Source organism: Ranitomeya imitator, chromosome 2 (assembly GCF_032444005.1).
Source record: "Ranitomeya imitator isolate aRanImi1 chromosome 2, aRanImi1.pri, whole genome shotgun sequence".
In the NCBI taxonomy this organism is placed as follows: domain Eukaryota; kingdom Metazoa; phylum Chordata; class Amphibia; order Anura; family Dendrobatidae; genus Ranitomeya; species Ranitomeya imitator.
In genome coordinates, this window is record NC_091283.1 from 598,723,186 (window position 1) to 598,741,616 (window position 18,431).

At 43.2% G+C, this 18,431-nt stretch overlaps 1 protein-coding gene across 1 annotated transcript in view; it reads right to left on the reverse strand.

Moving 5' to 3' along the window:
* The window catches only part of FDXR (ferredoxin reductase), a 51,927-nt gene that overhangs the window by 13,835 nt on the left and 19,661 nt on the right, over nucleotides 1-18,431 (reverse strand). Inside the window, exons 4-8 of the mRNA XM_069752371.1 lie at nucleotides 12,825-12,947; nucleotides 11,381-11,494; nucleotides 10,570-10,671; nucleotides 6,744-6,851; nucleotides 1,110-1,194 (exon numbers count right to left, since the gene is read on the reverse strand). Of these exons, the coding sequence (XP_069608472.1) occupies nucleotides 1,110-1,194; nucleotides 6,744-6,851; nucleotides 10,570-10,671; nucleotides 11,381-11,494; nucleotides 12,825-12,947 (532 nt within the window). The remainder of the gene's footprint in view (nucleotides 1-1,109; nucleotides 1,195-6,743; nucleotides 6,852-10,569; nucleotides 10,672-11,380; nucleotides 11,495-12,824; nucleotides 12,948-18,431) is intronic.

Here is an 18,431-nt window from a genome sequence, read left to right on the forward strand (position 1 = left end):
TCACTGAAGGGGTTAACTAGTGGGACATGTTTATACGTCGGGTTATTACGGACGCGGCGATACTAAATATGTGTACTTTTATTGTTTTGTTGTTTTTTTTAAAATAAAGGAATGTATTTATTGGAACAATATTGTTTTTTTTATTTATTTAGGAATTATTATTATTTTTATTTTTTTTTTTACACATTTAAAAAAAATTTTTTTAACTTTTTTACTTTGCCCCAGGGGGGGCATGACATTATATTGACAGATCGCTGATCTGACACTTTGCTGTGCACTGTGTCAGATCAGCGATCACACAGGCACAGCAGGAAGGCTTCCTGGCGCCTGCTCTGTGCAGGAGCTGGTAAGCCATCTCCCTGCAGGACCCAAATGCAGCCCCGCGGCCATTTTGGATCCGGGCCTGCAGGGAAGAGGAGGTAAGAGACCCTCGGAGCAACGCAATCACATCGCGTTGCTCCGAGGGTCTCAGGGAAGCACACAGGGAGCCCCCTCCCTGTGCATTGCTTTCCTATACCGCCGGAACACTGCGATCATCTTTGATCGCAGTGTGTCAGGGGTTAATGTGCCGGGGTCGGTCCGTGACCGCTCCTGGCACATAGTGGCGGATGTCAGCTGCGATAGTCAGCTGACACCCAGCCGTGAGCGCGGCTGATCGCACTGGACGTACTATCCCGTCACTGGGAATTAAGTCCCAGGTCACCTTGACAGGATAGTACGTCCAATGGGATTAAGGGGTTAAACAAGCACTTCCATTAAATTTTTTTTAAATAAATCTGTATATATGGGCATGTAATGTGTAAGTGTGCTAATAAAATCACTCTCATGGTCACACTGTGCTCTGTGCGACCCCAGAAGTGGCTTTTATAATGTAATTCTATGGAGAGTCAGAACAAGGCTCCATAGGCCTATATTGTAAATTAGACTTTCGGCTCTCACACAGATCATAGAGCGTCCCGGAGAGTTGGCAGAGCGGTGACGTCACTGAAAAAAGAAGCAGAATGGCGCTGGATCCTGGAGAAAGCGGCCGTGAGTTTATTAACACGTGTGTACTCTGCATGTGGGGGTCTATATGCATGGCTGTAAATGTTAGTAGTTCTATAGTTTACCTTTTAAAATATTCACGAGGCCTTGAAAATCAGAAGGATCATTGATAGGTCGAGTTCCTGGTAGACTGATCATCTCTCGCAATTCCTTAATAATAATAATAATAATAATAATTATTATAACAAAATTCTTAGCTGTACATCTGTTGCTATCGTTTGGCAATTATAGATGAAGAGGTGTTAAACTTTTAAGCTTACTGCATACATTTATTATCCAGTACATACACATTGTCCTCTAATAGTGGCTGGCACCAGTCCTTTAAACCCTTAGGTGGTTTGGCACCTCTACAATGCAACTGTGGGAAGTCAATGATAGCTAAGTTAGGGATCTAATAAATTACCCTGGGTCTGCTAGGTAAGGTCCTGACAAAAAGCTGCAAAACACATTAGATAGTAATTTGATGGCTGAACAACCACTAAACAACTGAATGTCGAGTTAACGACTGTTACTTAAGATGCAGCCAAACATTTTAGTCCATCTAGGCTTACGTCTTTAGTGACCCTGGGCAAATGACAACAAACTTGCTAGAAATTTCCCTTCAGCAAAAGATGGTTTGAGATCAGCAGACATTGAATGAAAGTTCAAATGACTTCTTTCAATATGATAAATATTAAGCAATAGCAAAATTACGTTTTTGTTATCTTGTTATCTTATCCAACATGTGGGGGTTTTAATTACAGCAGGATCCTACCAACTTACAGGCTTTACTGAGAGAGGAATCCACATTCACCCAGGAATTCAGACTTCAGCCTACGAGAAGCATTCACACTAGACACGTAGGGTCCCAGCAGCGTGAGACTAACTTGTCATTGGTTGCTGGTTATGCATGAATTGGCCAAATTATGTGCCAGGCATCTCAATTTTTTCTTATTATCCAGAGCAGTATTGCTATTCTTGTTTCATATATTCCATGTCTACATGCTTTAGCACGATCAAGTGCAACTTTCCATTAATATGCTTGGATACAGCACTCTATGAACAGCCAGCTTCTTTAGCAATGACCTTTTGTAGCTTACCCTCCTTGGGGAGTGTGTCAATGACTGCCTTCTGCACATCTGTCAAGTCAGCAGTCTTCCCCATGATTGTGGAGCCTACTGAAACAGACTAAGGGACCTTTTAAAATGCTTAGGAAGCCTTTTCAAGTGTTTTTTGTTAATTATTCTAATTTAGTGAGATAACGACTTTTGGGTTTTTATTGGCTGTAAGCCATAATCATCAACATTAACAGAAATAAACACTTGAAATAGATCACTCTGTTTGTAATGACTCGAATATAGGAGTTTCACTTTTTGTAATGAAGAACTGAAATAAATTAACTTTTTGACGATAGTCTAATTTTGTCAGAAGCACTTGTATGTTGTGCAAAAAAAAAGGTCAAAAACCAAAAAAAAAGTCCCAGGCAAAAGAAAGCACAGATGCTGATCAGCGGCGCAGGATGTATGCACGGACGTGGTGCCAAGGGGGAGGGACAAAAAAAATGTCCTGGCCAAAAGCAAGCAGATGCTAACTAGTGATGTCCATGGCTCAGTGGCTGCAGGATGCACGCATGGAGGTGCTGCAAAGGGGGAAGGTGCGGAGAACAAAATGGACAGGGGAAAAAGAAAGTCTTGGCCAAAAGCGAGCATAGACACTGATCAGTGATGTGCATCACTGAACAGCGTTCGACAGCTGCAGCATGAACAAAAAAAAAACTGAACAAAAATGAGTGATCAAGTACTGGTCGGCGCTTGGCGGCACAAGGGGGATTGGAGTAGATTAGGAAAAAGCAAGGGACAGGAACAGGTCAGCAACATCTTTTTTCTTTCAGCAATAGCAGTGATGGCATAGGTTTCAAAAAGTACGTGGCACCACAAAGCCAAGCATATATGCAGAACGACACAGTGAACGCTCTGCAACGTCTCCAAGATGGAATGAGGCGATGCAGGGCGGTCACTGAGGTCAGACTGCGTCTGCTCACCGATTGGTGCTATGGGACCATCTGATCACTCCAATCAGCGCTGGTGACGTTGCCACTGCCTAGCACCAGCTTATGATCAGTGCTGTTATAGCACCGATCAAAGCTGGACTTTAGTGTTTCAGGCAATTTAATTGCCTGAAAACACTCAAATCACTGTGATTCGCTGTTCAGAATTGTGCAGCCAATCACAGCGATCGTAGCTGCAGGGGGCAGCAAAACCCCCTGTGTAGACTAGCACAGGCTCCCTGCTGTCAGAATCCGCAGGCACCTTTATGCGGTCACGGTGCCGCATTTTCTACGTCCAAGGTAGGGATCCCCTTCACAGCCAGGATGTATGGATACTACTAAGTTCATGAAGGCCTCAAGGTACAAACTTTTGGGATGTACAAGAAAGAAACTGTATTCAAGGATGGCCATTTACTTTAACCCCTGAAGGAAAAATACATTTTTTGCCTTTGAGACCATACAAGACACAGGGCCCGATCCATCAAAACTTTCAAGGCAGAATTCTGGAGTAAAAAGTTTTGAAAAGTCGTGAAATTTAAACGCAACTTGATGTTGCACCAAAATTTTGCATCTTTTGACGTTTTCACACAAGTTTCTCCCAGCTCTGCCAAAATATGGGGAGCTGAGGTGGGGCAGCGGCAGGATGTGACATCTATTCACAACGAGCTGTGGTGTTCTCCAGTCTCTAACTGGAGTGAGATTTCTGACGCAGTGCAAGGAGGCTCACGCCACTCATTGGGTGCTGTTGGCTAAAGAATCAGGACCATCTGACTCCATCAAGCCTCACATAAAGACTGTCGTCAACAACGCCGGTTTTGATTTATCAGGCACAAAGTTCTTTGGAGCTTTATCTGTTCCCAGTGTGTCTCAATAATGTCGCCAGAACCAGGATCACGACTACAAGAATACTGGAATCAGGTTTAGTCATAGCACTAAATGGGTTAGCTATCAAACCTGGATAATGTGCGGCAAAAGTGGGGCTTGCCATTACAGCCATCATCAAGTATGCACCACTACATCTAGGGAGTTGTAGCGCAGGGCTTTGGGCACCAATGGTGCAAGCTAAACTCTAAATGCTGTGATATTCTGCAAATTGTATTACCTTCAACGGCATCTTCAAGACTAGTATACCTATACGGTAAAAAAACGACGGTAATTCTCTCAGTGGCTGCTAGGATTGGCAGAAACTAAAGTTAGAAAAGTGCAACTTTCTGCTAGAAAAAAAAAAGAGAGCATTATGATTCAGGATATGTCTCCATACCAGTAGGAGGTCAGGATACACACAGTTTGCTGACTGGGATCAAGCATTACTAATAGGCACTTAAAACATACATCCGGAAGGAAAGAAAAACCTTTACAGTGCTCTTAGGTGCTCATGTACATTATTTTTGTGAAATCTTCCCCTTCAGAAGTGCTACCTTCCCTTCCCCTTCAACATCCCCCTACTGCATGCATTTCCTTTTTTTTAATTTTGGTACCATGTCCAATGCCACATGCTTGCTCCAGTCGCAACCCCGATTCTGTCATTTCTAATTACATTGGTTCTTTACTGTGCATACTTTCCAAGCTTGAACTTTCCTTATATCACGTTATGACATTAAAGTACCCTTGAAAATGTACAAATAAGAAGTGTACAAACAAGAATCAAATAAAATCACAATGTCCCATTACTGGCCACTAACAAGCCTGTAAGCTGGCATTACAATACACATTACACCTCTATCCCATCTGTGCACGCCTGGTTGCAAATCTCTCATAGCATGAAGTATGGCCAGTGCTGCTGTAATCACAGGGCTACACAAAGACCACATGTCACTACCGGTTGGAGTCAAATATTGACAGTATTTTGGGTTACCCCTGTAGTTGACAACAGCAGGGAGGAAGTAAAGAGCATTAATAACTGAAATCTTAAAATCTGCTTGATACTGTAATGAATTATATATGTTTCAAGCAAATATCACTAATTAATAGTGTTCTCTAGGAATAGAAAAACATTACTAACGTAAATGAAGTGCAATTCCACAATTGTTGTTTGTTTTCTTTATGTACCTTGTCTACTATATGGTAAAACTGACCTTGCAATACGATTCTCCAGGTCAGTACGAATAAGCAGATACCAAAGATGTGTAGTTTTGTTTTTTTTATTTAAGTGGTGAAAAATAAATTTGGAAACTTGCATGAATAAATATTTTGCTTTTGTCGCCATATTGAAAGACCGTAGCATTTTTATTTTTAGGCATATACTGCTGTGTGATGGCTTATTTCTTGCGCCCTGAGCTGAATTTTTTTTTTGCATATTTACATTTTTTTTATTTACTTTCTACCGCATTTAATAGTCCCTTTAGGGGACTTGAAGCTGCAATCATCTGTTTGCTTGTGCTTCAGCCCGCTTATGTAGTATAGATGATAACTATGATCTCCTATGTATGCTTGCTATGGACTGGCTGTTTACAGGAGGGATCATAATGACAGGCTAGAGAGTCATCAGCAAACCTGTCTGTCATAACAACCCATCGGCGCCCCCGCTCACCGATGGGAGCGTGGAATGAGAGACTGACAGCAGGTTTAACAGGTTAACAGCTGTGGGCAGAACACCGCTCCACCTGCAGATGTTAAAGCTATATGATGGCTGATTAAAATCAGCCTGTCTTGTGTGTGAAAAGATGCGGGCTCAGCATGTGAGCCTTCAAAAAGGTAGGGACACGACAAATGACGTAACTATACGTCACATGTCGTGAAGGGGTTAAATGGCTTCAGTCTTGTTACTCTGACAGAAACCTGTCCTAGAATATTAATAGGACAAGTAGTCTGTGAGCATGTGCAGTAGGAAGCTCCACTGCTGCGACTTGGAGATTGCTTGACAGTACATGTAAAGCTTCCTACTGCACATGCTCATAGGCTCATGTCCTATTAACATTCTAGCACAGGTTTCTGTCAGAGTAAGAAGCCAGTGGTAATACTGATTCATTAGTGATTACCTCCATAGACAAAATGAGCGTGATTTGCCAATTAAATGTATTTAGGAAACTTCTGATATGGCCCAAATTGGTACGTGTTCGGAATGTTGATAAGGAACCAGCTAATTTAGTCGCGAGTGCAATGCTTCATAACGGAACCCGTCCTCATACACTATGTTCCAATCTGTTCGCTTTTCTTTATTCACTCAGTTATTGAGAGGGTGATGTTACATCCATGTTATTGTATTGAATGGATAAAGGTAAATGTCTGAATCATTCTGACCTTATACTATGATTTTATAGGTTTGTAATGTTTATCCTGTGGAATCTTTCAATAAAATGAGTTTTAAAAAAAATGTACTTAGGAATTTATTCCGAATAATATTTTCTTTAGTTAAATATATTTTTCTATTCAGGTAAAACCCCATTAAAATCACAGTATGCCAACTTTTAATTATAGAATAGAAGCTTGAGTTTATGCAAGGTGTATGTCCTGCTCAACACAAAGCTATCTAACTGCTGAAACCAAAATTTCTTCTGTATCTGAAAGGCAGTCGGAAAAGAGCGATATTCGGAAGACCTATTGCTCTGTACTGGGTGACATTGGCTCCAATGTGTCCGAAAATCAGATTGCGACCTGAGTGAATTATTACACCTTCTGAACAGAAATTTGTTGCTGTTATATTATAACTAAATGTATCAAGACTAAAATGTACCTTTATCGTAAATGCCACTTGTAGGGGTCCGCGGCGTCCAATCAGCCAGACTTTCTTCACTTGACTTTGAGATAGGGCTTCAAGAGCAGGCTGCGTGACATCTGTTTTCTGTAAAAAAACAAAAATACACAACGGTCAATGATTAAGCTTAAATAAAGCAGCCATTTTTAGAGTCTGTCAAGTCTAAAACGGAAAATGGTCTATTTAGAACTTCATATAGGGAACTTATCCTCTATAAAAATCATACAAGTACTGTGGATTTTAGTAAATGTGTTTCATTACATATGTAAATTATGGCGCTCTGATGCACATTCCTGCCCACTCAATTACAATACTGGTGACTGCAATCTCATCTAACTGAACAGCCCTGCTCATACTGACACTGAGGGGCCCAGAGTGCACATTATCAGCGAGTTAGAAACTGAAGACAAGGAGTAAATGTCCGAAAAATGTATATAAAAACAATCTTTTATTAAATTCACAATAGGCATGTACAAACATATAACAACGGAAGTCAACTTGAAACATGAGCTGGGGCTGTTCGCATGTCATCGTACAGAACTACAGAACTGACTATAGGTAAGAGCCTCTCTATGTATGTTGGGATGGTGTCACAGTAAATCCATCATGCAGCACAAAAAAATAAATGGAGTGCTCAAATAACACATCCTAGATTTGAATGAATTAAATATTCTCATTGAATACTTTGCTCTGTACAAAGTTGAATGTGCTGACAACAAAATCACACACAAATCATCAATGGAAATCAAATTTATTAACCAATAGAGGCCTGGATTTGGAACGATATTCAAAATCAAAAGTGGAAAATCAATTTACAGGCTGGTCCAACTTCAGTGGAAATGATGCTCAGCAGTGTGTGTGTGTGTGGCCTCCACATGCCTGTATGACCTCCATATGCTCCTGATGAGGCAGCGGATGGTCTCCAGAGGGATCTCCTCCCAGACTTGGACTAAAGCATCCGCCAATTCCAGGACAGTCTGTGGTGCAATGTGACGTTGGTGGATGGTGCGAGACATGATGTCCCAGATGTGTTCAATCGGATTCAGGTCTGGGGAACGGGCGGGCCAGTCCATAGCTTCAGTGCCTTCATCTTGAAGGAACTGCTGACACACTCCAGCCACATGAGGTCTGGCATTGTCCTGCATTAGGAGGAACCCAGGGCCATCCGCACCAGCATATGGTCTCACAGGGGGTCTGAGGATCTCATCTCAGTACGTAATGGCAGTCCGACTACCTCTGGCGAGCACATGGAGGGCTGTGCGGCCCTCCAAAGAAATGCCACCCCACACCATTACTGACCCACTGCCAAACCGGTCATGCTGAAGGATGTTGCAGACGGCAGATAGCTGTCCACGGCGTCTCCAGACTCTGTCACATGTGCTCAGTGAACCTGCTTTCATCTGTGAAGAGCACAGGGCGCCAGTGGTGAATTTGCCAATCTTGGTGTTCTGTGGCAAATGCCAAGCGTCCTGCATGGTGTTGGGCTGTGAGCACAACCCCCATCTGTCGACGTTGGGCACTCAGACCATCTTTATGGAGTCGGTTTCTAACCGTTTGTGCAGACACATACACATTTGTGGCCTGCGGGAGGTCATTTTCCAGGGCTCTGGCAGAGCTCCTCCTGTTCTTACTTGCACAAATGCTGAGGTAGCCGTCCTGCTGCTGGGTTGTTGCCCTCCTACGGCCCCCTCCACGTCTCCTGGTGTACTGGCCTGTCTCCTTATATCGCCTCCAGCCTCTGGACATTATGCTGACAGACACAGCATACCTTCTTGCTACACCTTGCATTAATGTGCTATCCTGGAACATTTGCACACCCTGAGCCACTTGTGTGGGTTGTAGAGTCTGTCTCATGCTACCACGAGTGTGAAAGCACAGCCAATATTCAAAAGTGACCAAAATATCAGCCAGAAAGCATTGGTACTGAGATGTGGTCTGTGGTCCCCACCTGCAGGACCACTCCTTTATTGAGAGTGTCTTGACAATTGCCAATAATTTCCATCTGTTGTCTATTCCATTTGCACAACAACATGTGAACTTGATTGTCAAACAGTGTTACTTCCTAAGTGGACAGTATGATTTCACAGAAGTTTGATTTACTTGGAGTTATATTCTGTTTAACGTATTTTTTGCTTTGTAAGACGCTTCAGATTATAAGACGCACCCCAAATTTTGAGGAGAAAATTGTAAAAAAAACCTTTTTTTTAATAAATTGGTGGGGCTTCTTATAATCCATGCGTCTTATTGCTTACCGGGGTTTGTGGCTGCGGTGGATCAGGGTCCCAGGGTCGCTGCTGGAGGAGGCAGGAGTGGAGCGTTGCTGCAGGCTGGGATGAGGGGGTGTGCAGGAGTCCTGTGCTGCAGGGGGGCTCCTGTGCTGCAGGGGTGTCTCCAGTACTGCAGGGGGGCTCTGCTGACATTTTGTGAAAGGCCAGAGCCCCCCGGCAGTTCGTCCAAGCTTTCCTGTGCAGTGGACATCGGGAAAATGGCCGCCAGGAGGCGGCGCATGTGCAGTTGGAGATCTTGGGACCAAGATCTCAAGAGATGAGATCTCAGCACTGAAATCTCATCTCCCGAGATTCCGGCGCACAGGAAAGCATTGAAGAACTGCCGGGGGGCTCTAGCCTTCCACAAAATGTCGCCAGAGCCCCCCGCAGCGCCGGAGACTCTAGCATCACCCTGGGCAGCTGCGGACAACCACGGCAGCGGACACCCCCAGCCTGTAAAGGTAAGCGGTATATCTGCTGTGTAAGACACACCCCCATTTCCCCCCCAAATTTTGGGGAAATAAAGTGCGTCTTACAAAGCGGAAGATACGGTAAGTGTTCCCTTTATTCTTTTGAGCAGTGTGTATAATATATACTCTCTCTCTCTCTCATATATCCCCACATGCTGAGTGAGTATAAAGTTTACATAAGCACTATGCACTTTTCATAAACTTCCCCCAGTCAGTGATGTACATGCCCGTTTATGCCTGAAAAGACTCTGCAACTGATCTACATGTTTGTTATGTATTTGTACATGCCTATTGCGAGTTGAATAAAATATTGTTTATATATACATTTTTCGGATATTTACAACTGGTCATCAGTTTCTAATCCAGTTTTGGAGAGTCCTTATTCTGTGATTCATTAGGTCCCTTATATAGGCACTGTTATATGGCTATATAGTGATATGGTTTCTGTTCTGGTGATAATATTTCACATTATCAGTGGGTGCAAGGGCAGAGTTCTCATCGCCCTCTCCTGTGTATTGTGGCCGCTCACTTAGCCGCGGTGGCCGATGCAAACGGGAGGATGAGAACTAACACAATGTCACTATCTGTGCACACAGGATCTCAAAGCAGCATGTGGCCGCAGCACACAAGGGAGGGAGATGAGAGTCCACATACTGTACACTGACATTGTGCACGTTCTCACCTCCCTCTACTGTCAGCATCCGCCGCCACGGCTTTGTTATCGGTACACGGGAGAGGGGGATGAGAACTCTGCCCATGTGGGCATGGTCATCCTCATTGTCAGAATGTGCAGAGCTGGGGATTTAGATCAGGCAGTGCTCAAAATTGAGGGATGGAGTATTGTAATTGATGGGGTGGAAAAGTGCCCAGAACCCTTGGCCACACCTAGGGTGCACTAAAGCCTTCTCATTTCCATAGGTAACAAAAAGGTTTTTCTCTTAAAAACACACTTACTAAAATTCACAGTACATCTATGATTTTTATTGGGACTAAGCCCTCCATATGTAGGTCTGAATAGTTCAATTTCAGTTTTGGGAATGACCGGCTTCTTATTAAGAGCTCACTAACCTTTAACAGCTCAAGTGGGGAAAGCAGCATTCTGGCAATGTCTAGAGCAACATTGCCTTGTCCTAAGATGACAGCCGTCTCACTGCTCAGGTCTGGGGATAACTGGAACAAAGAGAACATCACTTACTCCCTCCTATCAGATTTTCTGCACGCTGTATGATCCTTTGCAATATGTATAAAGGCTGTAGGGTTTAAAGTTATACAGATCCTGTATGTTACAAAAATAAGCTAAACTAACAGGATACAGGAGTGTGCAACAAGTCCCCAGGCTCCGATATCAGGTGCCGCTGATAGCTTACATTCGCTTCTATAGGCACAGGATCTGTACACACAGCACATCCTTATTGATATATTCCACTGTAAGAAAGAGCATATGTCATAGTTTGGGCAACCCTGGCATCAACTTTATTATATCTGATATTAAACATTATAATAAGGTCAGGATTAGCAAGCACTGACATATATTCACAGAAGCCCATAATGGCCCAGGCAAACTTCCATTTAAAGACCTTGGATTTTCCATGATCTTAGATTTCCTTTGCAAGATCGATGTTGATAAGAGAGCGCACATATAACATCTACTCGAGGGATGATATACTTGATGTGAAACTTAACGGTACTAAAACCTACTGAATTTACTGACACCTTCTACATCACACTACAGTCATGCACCTAACTCCTCAACACCCAGATAGCCCGGAAGAAATTACTACATTTATTTACATCCCACAGTTTGGTTTGTAAGTGATGTCCTCTAGTCAATAAGCAAAAAAAAAAAGAAGGCCCCGCAGGTTATTTCTCAGAAACTCACATATCTATTGTCTGGAAGTCCATTGTACCAGCCCACAAAGTCTCTGGCGGAATATACGCCTGGAAGCTGTTCTCCCGGTATCCCTAGTTCCCGCTTTTCTTCCGCTCCATAGCTCTGTGGGAAAGTTAAGTCAAATTATACTTGCATTTTATATGGTGGTTAATGTCTTCAGGTCTACCAAATCTCACAGACTGTGGACACTTTCATTGAAGAATTTAGAACAAAAATCTATTCAGGGGTGCACTAAGCTGGGTGAACACAGGGAGTGTCTTTTACTTATTATTCAACTACGAATTCTGCCATTTGGTATTATATAAAAAGTTTACATTTTTTTTTTAACAAAACACCTACATTCACGAAAGGTATAAAATAGTGAACACTCCTTTAAACCTTGGAGATTGTTGGAAATCACAAGCCTGTGTATTTTTCTTCTCACCGGCCAGACAGTTGAAGTTAGGGCTGCTCTAACAGTGAAGGGACGCTATTCATACCACCAACAGAATAATTATGCCCTTACTGATACGATTTACGTTTGAACAATTGAGTTTAAATTGGTTATTGAACGTTATATCAATAATATATTAGTAAAGAGTGGTGCCGATTCTGCAAGAAAGGGGAAGCCTCTTTTTGTAATTTCATGTAACCCCTGTATATAAATAAGTGACCTCTGCAAAGCTTGCAGTCCTTTACTAGTCACCATTACAATTTCGGAATTATCTTAGATATCGGAGAGGCTAGTATTGTATCAGTCTTCTAACCCAATATCAATGGCACGCAACAATACTGCATTTTAAGGAATCCTGGATTGTGAAGCTCAACTAAGACCGAGACGCTCCAGGGAGCCTAAGAAATAATAGAGTAAGCCGCCATCACTATATCAGAAGCGCCTTCCAGCTCGACAGACTGCAACCTCTGGTCCCGAGACTCTCGCATTGTCCTACAGTTCTGCCAGTCTACGGGAATTGCCGAAGGTATACACATCACATTATGAGATTTTCCTTTATTACTCTTGATTACCAGCAGTCACTTAGGCTGTATGCTAGATCCCACGAATCAAAGACACTGATGCCAAGGCAATTAGTAGGCAGAGTGAGACCGCTAAATGCAGAATGTTGTTTTACAAGTCAAATATAAAAGAAGGTCATTTGTCATCAAGAATAGCTCACATGTGGCTTCTGCACAGGTGACCATATGCCCCCTTCACCCCAAACAGGTGCATCTACGTCTTCAGCTCTCTGGTGACAGATGCTTCTTATAGGACGTTGCTGCCAAGCTCATCTCCCGTTTGATGGCAACTTACAAGATGGGATCTTTCCAGTAGAGGCATGGTACGTTCGGAATGGCGACGGTAGTGAATGATTTGTCAGCCGTGTCTCCTGCCTTTAAACCTCTAATGAGAGACCAAATGGCGGCAGCATTTGAGGCACCCTTTTATGGCACTTACCAACACTACAGCATGATAGGCTTCCTGCAGCTCCTCTACTGTTACATCTCTCCCCACAGTCACATTTCCGAAGAAGCTGCAGCGCTCAGAGCGGGCAGTCTGGGTAAAAGTGTTAATAACATTCTGTATGGAGAAAAAAAAAAAAGAAATGTAACGGAATTAATGTATTTAGTATTGACCATGTATGCTTTCCAAATAATATCTTTTCTCTCATACAATATGGATTAAATGGGCAGAATGAGGGCTCAGTGGGTGGTGCTGTAAGCTTGCAGCGCTGGGGTCCAGGGTTGAAATCCCACCACAACATCTGCAAAGGTTTGTATGCTATCCCCATGTTTGTGTGGGTTTACATTTAGATTTGTGAGCCCCAATGGGGACAGTGATGACAATATCTGTTAAGTGCTGCCGAATTTGACGATGCTATATAAATGAGTGAAATATTTGGACATTGAATACCTGTTGGGCACTGTGTTGGCACCTTTTTGGTGAATCCTTGTCATTCTATGTTATAACTAATATGAAATAAATATTAAATAAAGTAAATAGTTTTATATTTGGTTCTCGTAGTGCTGCTCTCTTATAGGATTTCTTCTATCTTCTGTGCACTGAACTGGTGAAATACATCCTAGCACCCTTGACAATTTATTTGAGGTGTTCGTGTGGTCTGGTATGTATGATTTGGCTGTCTCATTGGTATTATCGCACCTGTGTAGTCGACATCTTTACTTGGGCCCGCTGCACCATGATAGTGCATTTGATTCAAGGCCTAGACAGGTAAGCACCTTTGCCTGTTTTTTTAAGTGTTTCTTTCAAAAAGATTAGAGGTGAACTCCAAGGTCAAGGTATATCAGTGTCAGATCGCAATGTCTGGCACGGTCTAGGCTAAAGAGGACTTCATGGAGGACAACAGAGGAAATCACTGTTGAAAGCAAATCATAAAAAAGGGAGACTGGAATTTTCCAAAATGTATACGTACAAGCCACAAAGCTTCTGGGGAGAATGTCCTTTAGACATAGCAGACAAAACTGGAACTTTTTGTCTAATCACTTCAGCTCACTTTTTGTCTAGTCACTTCAGCTCTATGGTCACAGATGCAAAAATGAAGCATACAAAGAAAAGAACATTGTACCTACTGTAAAACAAGGAGGAGGCTTGGTTACGTTTTGGGGATGCATTGCTGCATCTGGCACACGGTGCCTTGAATCTGTGCATGGTACAATGAATTATCAAGACTATCAAGGCATCCTGGAGCAAAATGTGCTGCCCTGTGACGGAAAGCTTGGTGAGAGATGCAGGCCATGGATTCTCCAACAGGATAATGACCCAAAAGCACACAGACAAAAACATCCAAGAATGGCTAAGAGCAAAGCGTTGGGACTATTCTGAAGTGGCTTCTATGAGTCCTGACCTAAATCCTCTCGAACATCTGTGGAAGGAGATGAAACATGCCGTCTGGAGAATGTGCGTTTATACCTGAGGCAGCTGGAGCAGTTAGCCACAATATCGGTGGACAGGTGCAGAAGCTTCATTGAGAGTTATAGGAATCGTTTGTATGAAGTGATTGCATTAAAAGGTTGTACATTTCATTTTCACTAGTTTGTTTTTTTAATTTTTTTCTGTTAACGAGAACCATGTGATCAGGGTTATTCATATAAAACTGAAGGTATGTCCAGAATGGTGCTGTTCGAGTGATACATACATTCGATGAAGGAATCTGCAGCTTGGTTGTTTTAAAAATCAGAAGTTTTGGTCTCCATGCATGAGGGGGAGCTTGTGGGGCGACCCTGTGGGTAGTGTCTTCGGCTCTGCCAGGCTACTCCACTAACTCTAGTGTCTCTATCCTCTCTCTTATTTAAATTTTGCACTGGCACCATCCTAGCCAAAGGCAGCAGATTGAGCTCCTGTCAGTCTTCAGAATAAAGGCGCAGGTGCATGCGCAGTTTAAGATCTCAGCTAAATGACAATCTGAGGTCTCAAATCTGCCAGTGCCATTTTATTGAAGCCCACTATGAGATCAATCTGCGAATTCGGTTTCACATACTGCTGTACTTGCTTTTTTCTGTAGAAATGCAGCAAAACCTGATACCGCCGTTTCTTGCTGCGTTTTTGCACTTCCTTCTTTTTCTACAAATGAAAAAAAGCTGTGAAAACGCTAAAAGAAACGACATGCTGCAGTTTTTCAAAAACGCAGGAGTTTTCCAATTCAGTCAGAAGAAGAAAAAAAATCAATGTGTGCATGAGAATTCTGAAATCTCATAGCTTTTGTTGGTACGGTAAGACACAGCTTAAAATTTGTACTAAAAAAAAAATTTGTGAACATTGCCTTATAGGGGGGGGGGGGGGGGGGGGGGAAATCCTTCCATCCTGACACCGCATAGCAGGTGAGAGAATTTTCATCGATCAGGTAAACATCATTAACGCTCCAAACAAAGGACAACACAATATTTAACAGTTTTGGGGTTTTTTTCGTAGTGAAAATCCTAATTTTATTAAAACTGTCAAACAACTATACCAAGATTTTATCATTTGCGATAAACCCTTGGAAACAAAACGTAAATTGTACATTGAGGATGCAGTTTTTCATGTCGTTTTAATTTCAAAAGTCAAATCTTTTTTCAGCAGAGCTGCATGGGCGCTTGTTCTTCGCAGGACGAGTTGCCACCATTTTGGCACACACTGTACTGTATAAATTGTATTACTTTCGTGGGAGAATTTACCAACATAGCCTTCAGTGGGCTTATTATTTGCAGGAAGATTTGACGTTCTCATTGGCACATTTTTTGGTACATACAACTTTAGATCATTTTTTGGGGAGTGGGGATAGAAAAAAAACAAAACACAATTTTGACATGACTGTAAATATGTAAAAAAAAAAACAAAAAAAAAAAAAAACGACATTTTTAATCCTACTCGACCATGTAAACACTTGATCAAATCTATAATGCACCAATTATCTGTCCAGCCTTGTGTTATGACTGGCATTGATATCCAGATAGGCAGCCCTTTAGGCCATATTGGATAGTTAAAGGGGTTGCACCTTTTCAGGAAGTCCAAATTCCTGGGCACAGAAAACAAAAGCAAACACTAATGTACTCACCATTCCCAGGTCCACCAGGGTCCTCTGCTCCCAGTGTCTGTCATTGGCTGCAGCATTCATGCCATGTCAACAGCATTCTGGTTACACGGGCTGAGCGGCTCTGCTCCCTGATATAGCGACCACGCGGTCAACGTGATGTCAGTCCTACAGCCAATAAGTGACACCAGCAGCAGTGGAGACTCAGAGCTGGATCTGAGCACAGTGAGTAAAATACATTATGTTTGTGTTTTTTTACTGACAAACTGCAACCAGGACTTTCTAAGAGGGGATGCCTCCTTTAAGATCGTATCTAAAGGCTTTCTAGTCAGCTATACAGTTACTGATTGTTTGGGCTCCTTCATTCTAGCCATTAGTTGGGGGTCTCATGTCACTCTCATCATACAAACCTACAAGTTTACCCATCTAAGAAGATTGGAATAACCCTTTAAAAGGGAATCTGTCAGCAGGTTTTACTATGCAATCTGAGAAAAGAATGATGTACGGGCTGATTCCAGCAATGTGTCACTTAGGCTACGTTCACATTAGCGTTGCGTCGCCGCTGCGTCGCCGGCGCAACAGCGACGCACATTGGCGGAACGCCAATGTGAACGTAGCCTTATTGGGCTGTGCGTCGCTGTTTCATTAAAATCAGTGTTTTATCAGCAGTAGATTATCACTACCGACTAGATGTCCTGTGCCTCCTGGTCCAATCATCAACCCCGCCCACATCACTGATTAGCAGCTTTTTGTCAGTGAAGTTGAGTTTTTTTACTAAAGCACTAAATTCCTACACTGCAGAGAACAGTGGAGTTGGTAAAAGGGCTTCACTAACATCCAGAGATCACAAAAATAATAATCCGACACATTGGATTTTTTAATCTAGTGGATGTATGTTTAACTTTGACTTGTCTGCCAGAAATGTGCTCAACCTTCAGGACATAGCCCGAGTGGGCTGTATGACGTAATGAGACACCTCAGTTCCACAGTGAGTCCTTGCAAGAGGTCTGGCTTTTATCTGCAAGGCCGCTCTATCTCCACAGGCTGTTCAAGGGCTCTTCTTATCTCACACATGCAGCCTTTCATATCAGCTTCAAACCCTCCAGCCGCTCCCAAAATACCCGAGAGGAATCAGATCAGATCTCTGGACAGCTCAAGGTGATACACCACACTAGTTCTGCCGGAGATTTGATGCACATCTCATGCAAATTTCACAAAGTTCTTCAGGCAGCTCCATGTGCCCGCTGTCACTAGGTCATGTGCACTAGGACATTTTTCAACAGCTTTTCAGTATAAAGCAATGATGAGATGAACAGCACTGGTATCCGCAAACACTAGCGACACCCTCATAAAGGAGAGCGATTTCAGTCAGAGACATATGTTGGGCAATAGTTATGGTATTCTCAGATCAGCAGAGTGTTTGTGTGCTCTATGGGGAGAGTGGAGTACACATTAACCAGACACCTCCTGAGATCGGCAGTGTTTGTGTGCTCTATGGGGAGAGTGGAGTACACATTAACCAGACACCTCCTGGGATCGGCAGTGTTTGTGTGCTCTATGGGGAGAGTGGAGTACACATTAACCAGACACCTCCTGAGATCGGCAGTGTTTGTGTGCTCTATGGGGAGAGTGGAGTACACATTAACCATACACCTCCTGAGATCGGCAGTGTTTGTGTGCTCTATGGGGAGAGTGGAATACACATTAACCAGACACCTCCTGAGATCGGCAGTGTTTGTGTGCTCTATGGGGAGAGTGGAGTACACATTAACCAGACACCTCCTGGGATCGGCAGTGTTTGTGTGCTCTATGGGGAGAGTGGAATACACATTAACCAGACACCTCCTGGGATTGGCAGTGTTTGTGTTCTCTATGGGGAGAGTGGAGTACACATTAACCAGACACCTCCTGAGATCGGCAGTGTTTGTGTGCTCTATGGGGAGAGTGGAGTACACATTAACCAGACACCTCCTGAGATCGGCAGTGTTTGCGTGCTCTATGGGGAGAGTGTAGTACACATTAACCAGACACCTCCTGGGATCGGCAGTGTTTGTGTGCTCTATGGGGAGAGTGTAGTACACATTAACCAGACACCTCCTGGGATCGGCAGTGTTTGTGTTCTCTATGGGGAGAGTGGAATACACACTAACGAGACACCTCCTGGAATTGGCAGTGTTTGTGTGCACTATGGGGAGAGTGTAGTACACATTAACCAGACACCTCCTGGGATCGGCATTGTTTGTGTGCTCTATGGGGAGAGTGGAGTACACATTAACCAGACACCTCCTGGGATCGGCAGTGTTTGTGTGCTCTATGGGGAGAGTGGAGTACACATTAACCAGACACCTCCTGGGATCGGCAGTGTTTGTGTGCTCTATGGGGAGAGTGTAGTACACACTAACCAGAAACCTCCTAAGATCGGCAGTGTTTGTGTTCTCTATGGGGAGAGTGGAGTACACATTAACCAGACACCTCCTGGGATCGGCAGTGTTTGTGTGCTCTATGGGGAGAGTGGAGTACACATTAACCAGACA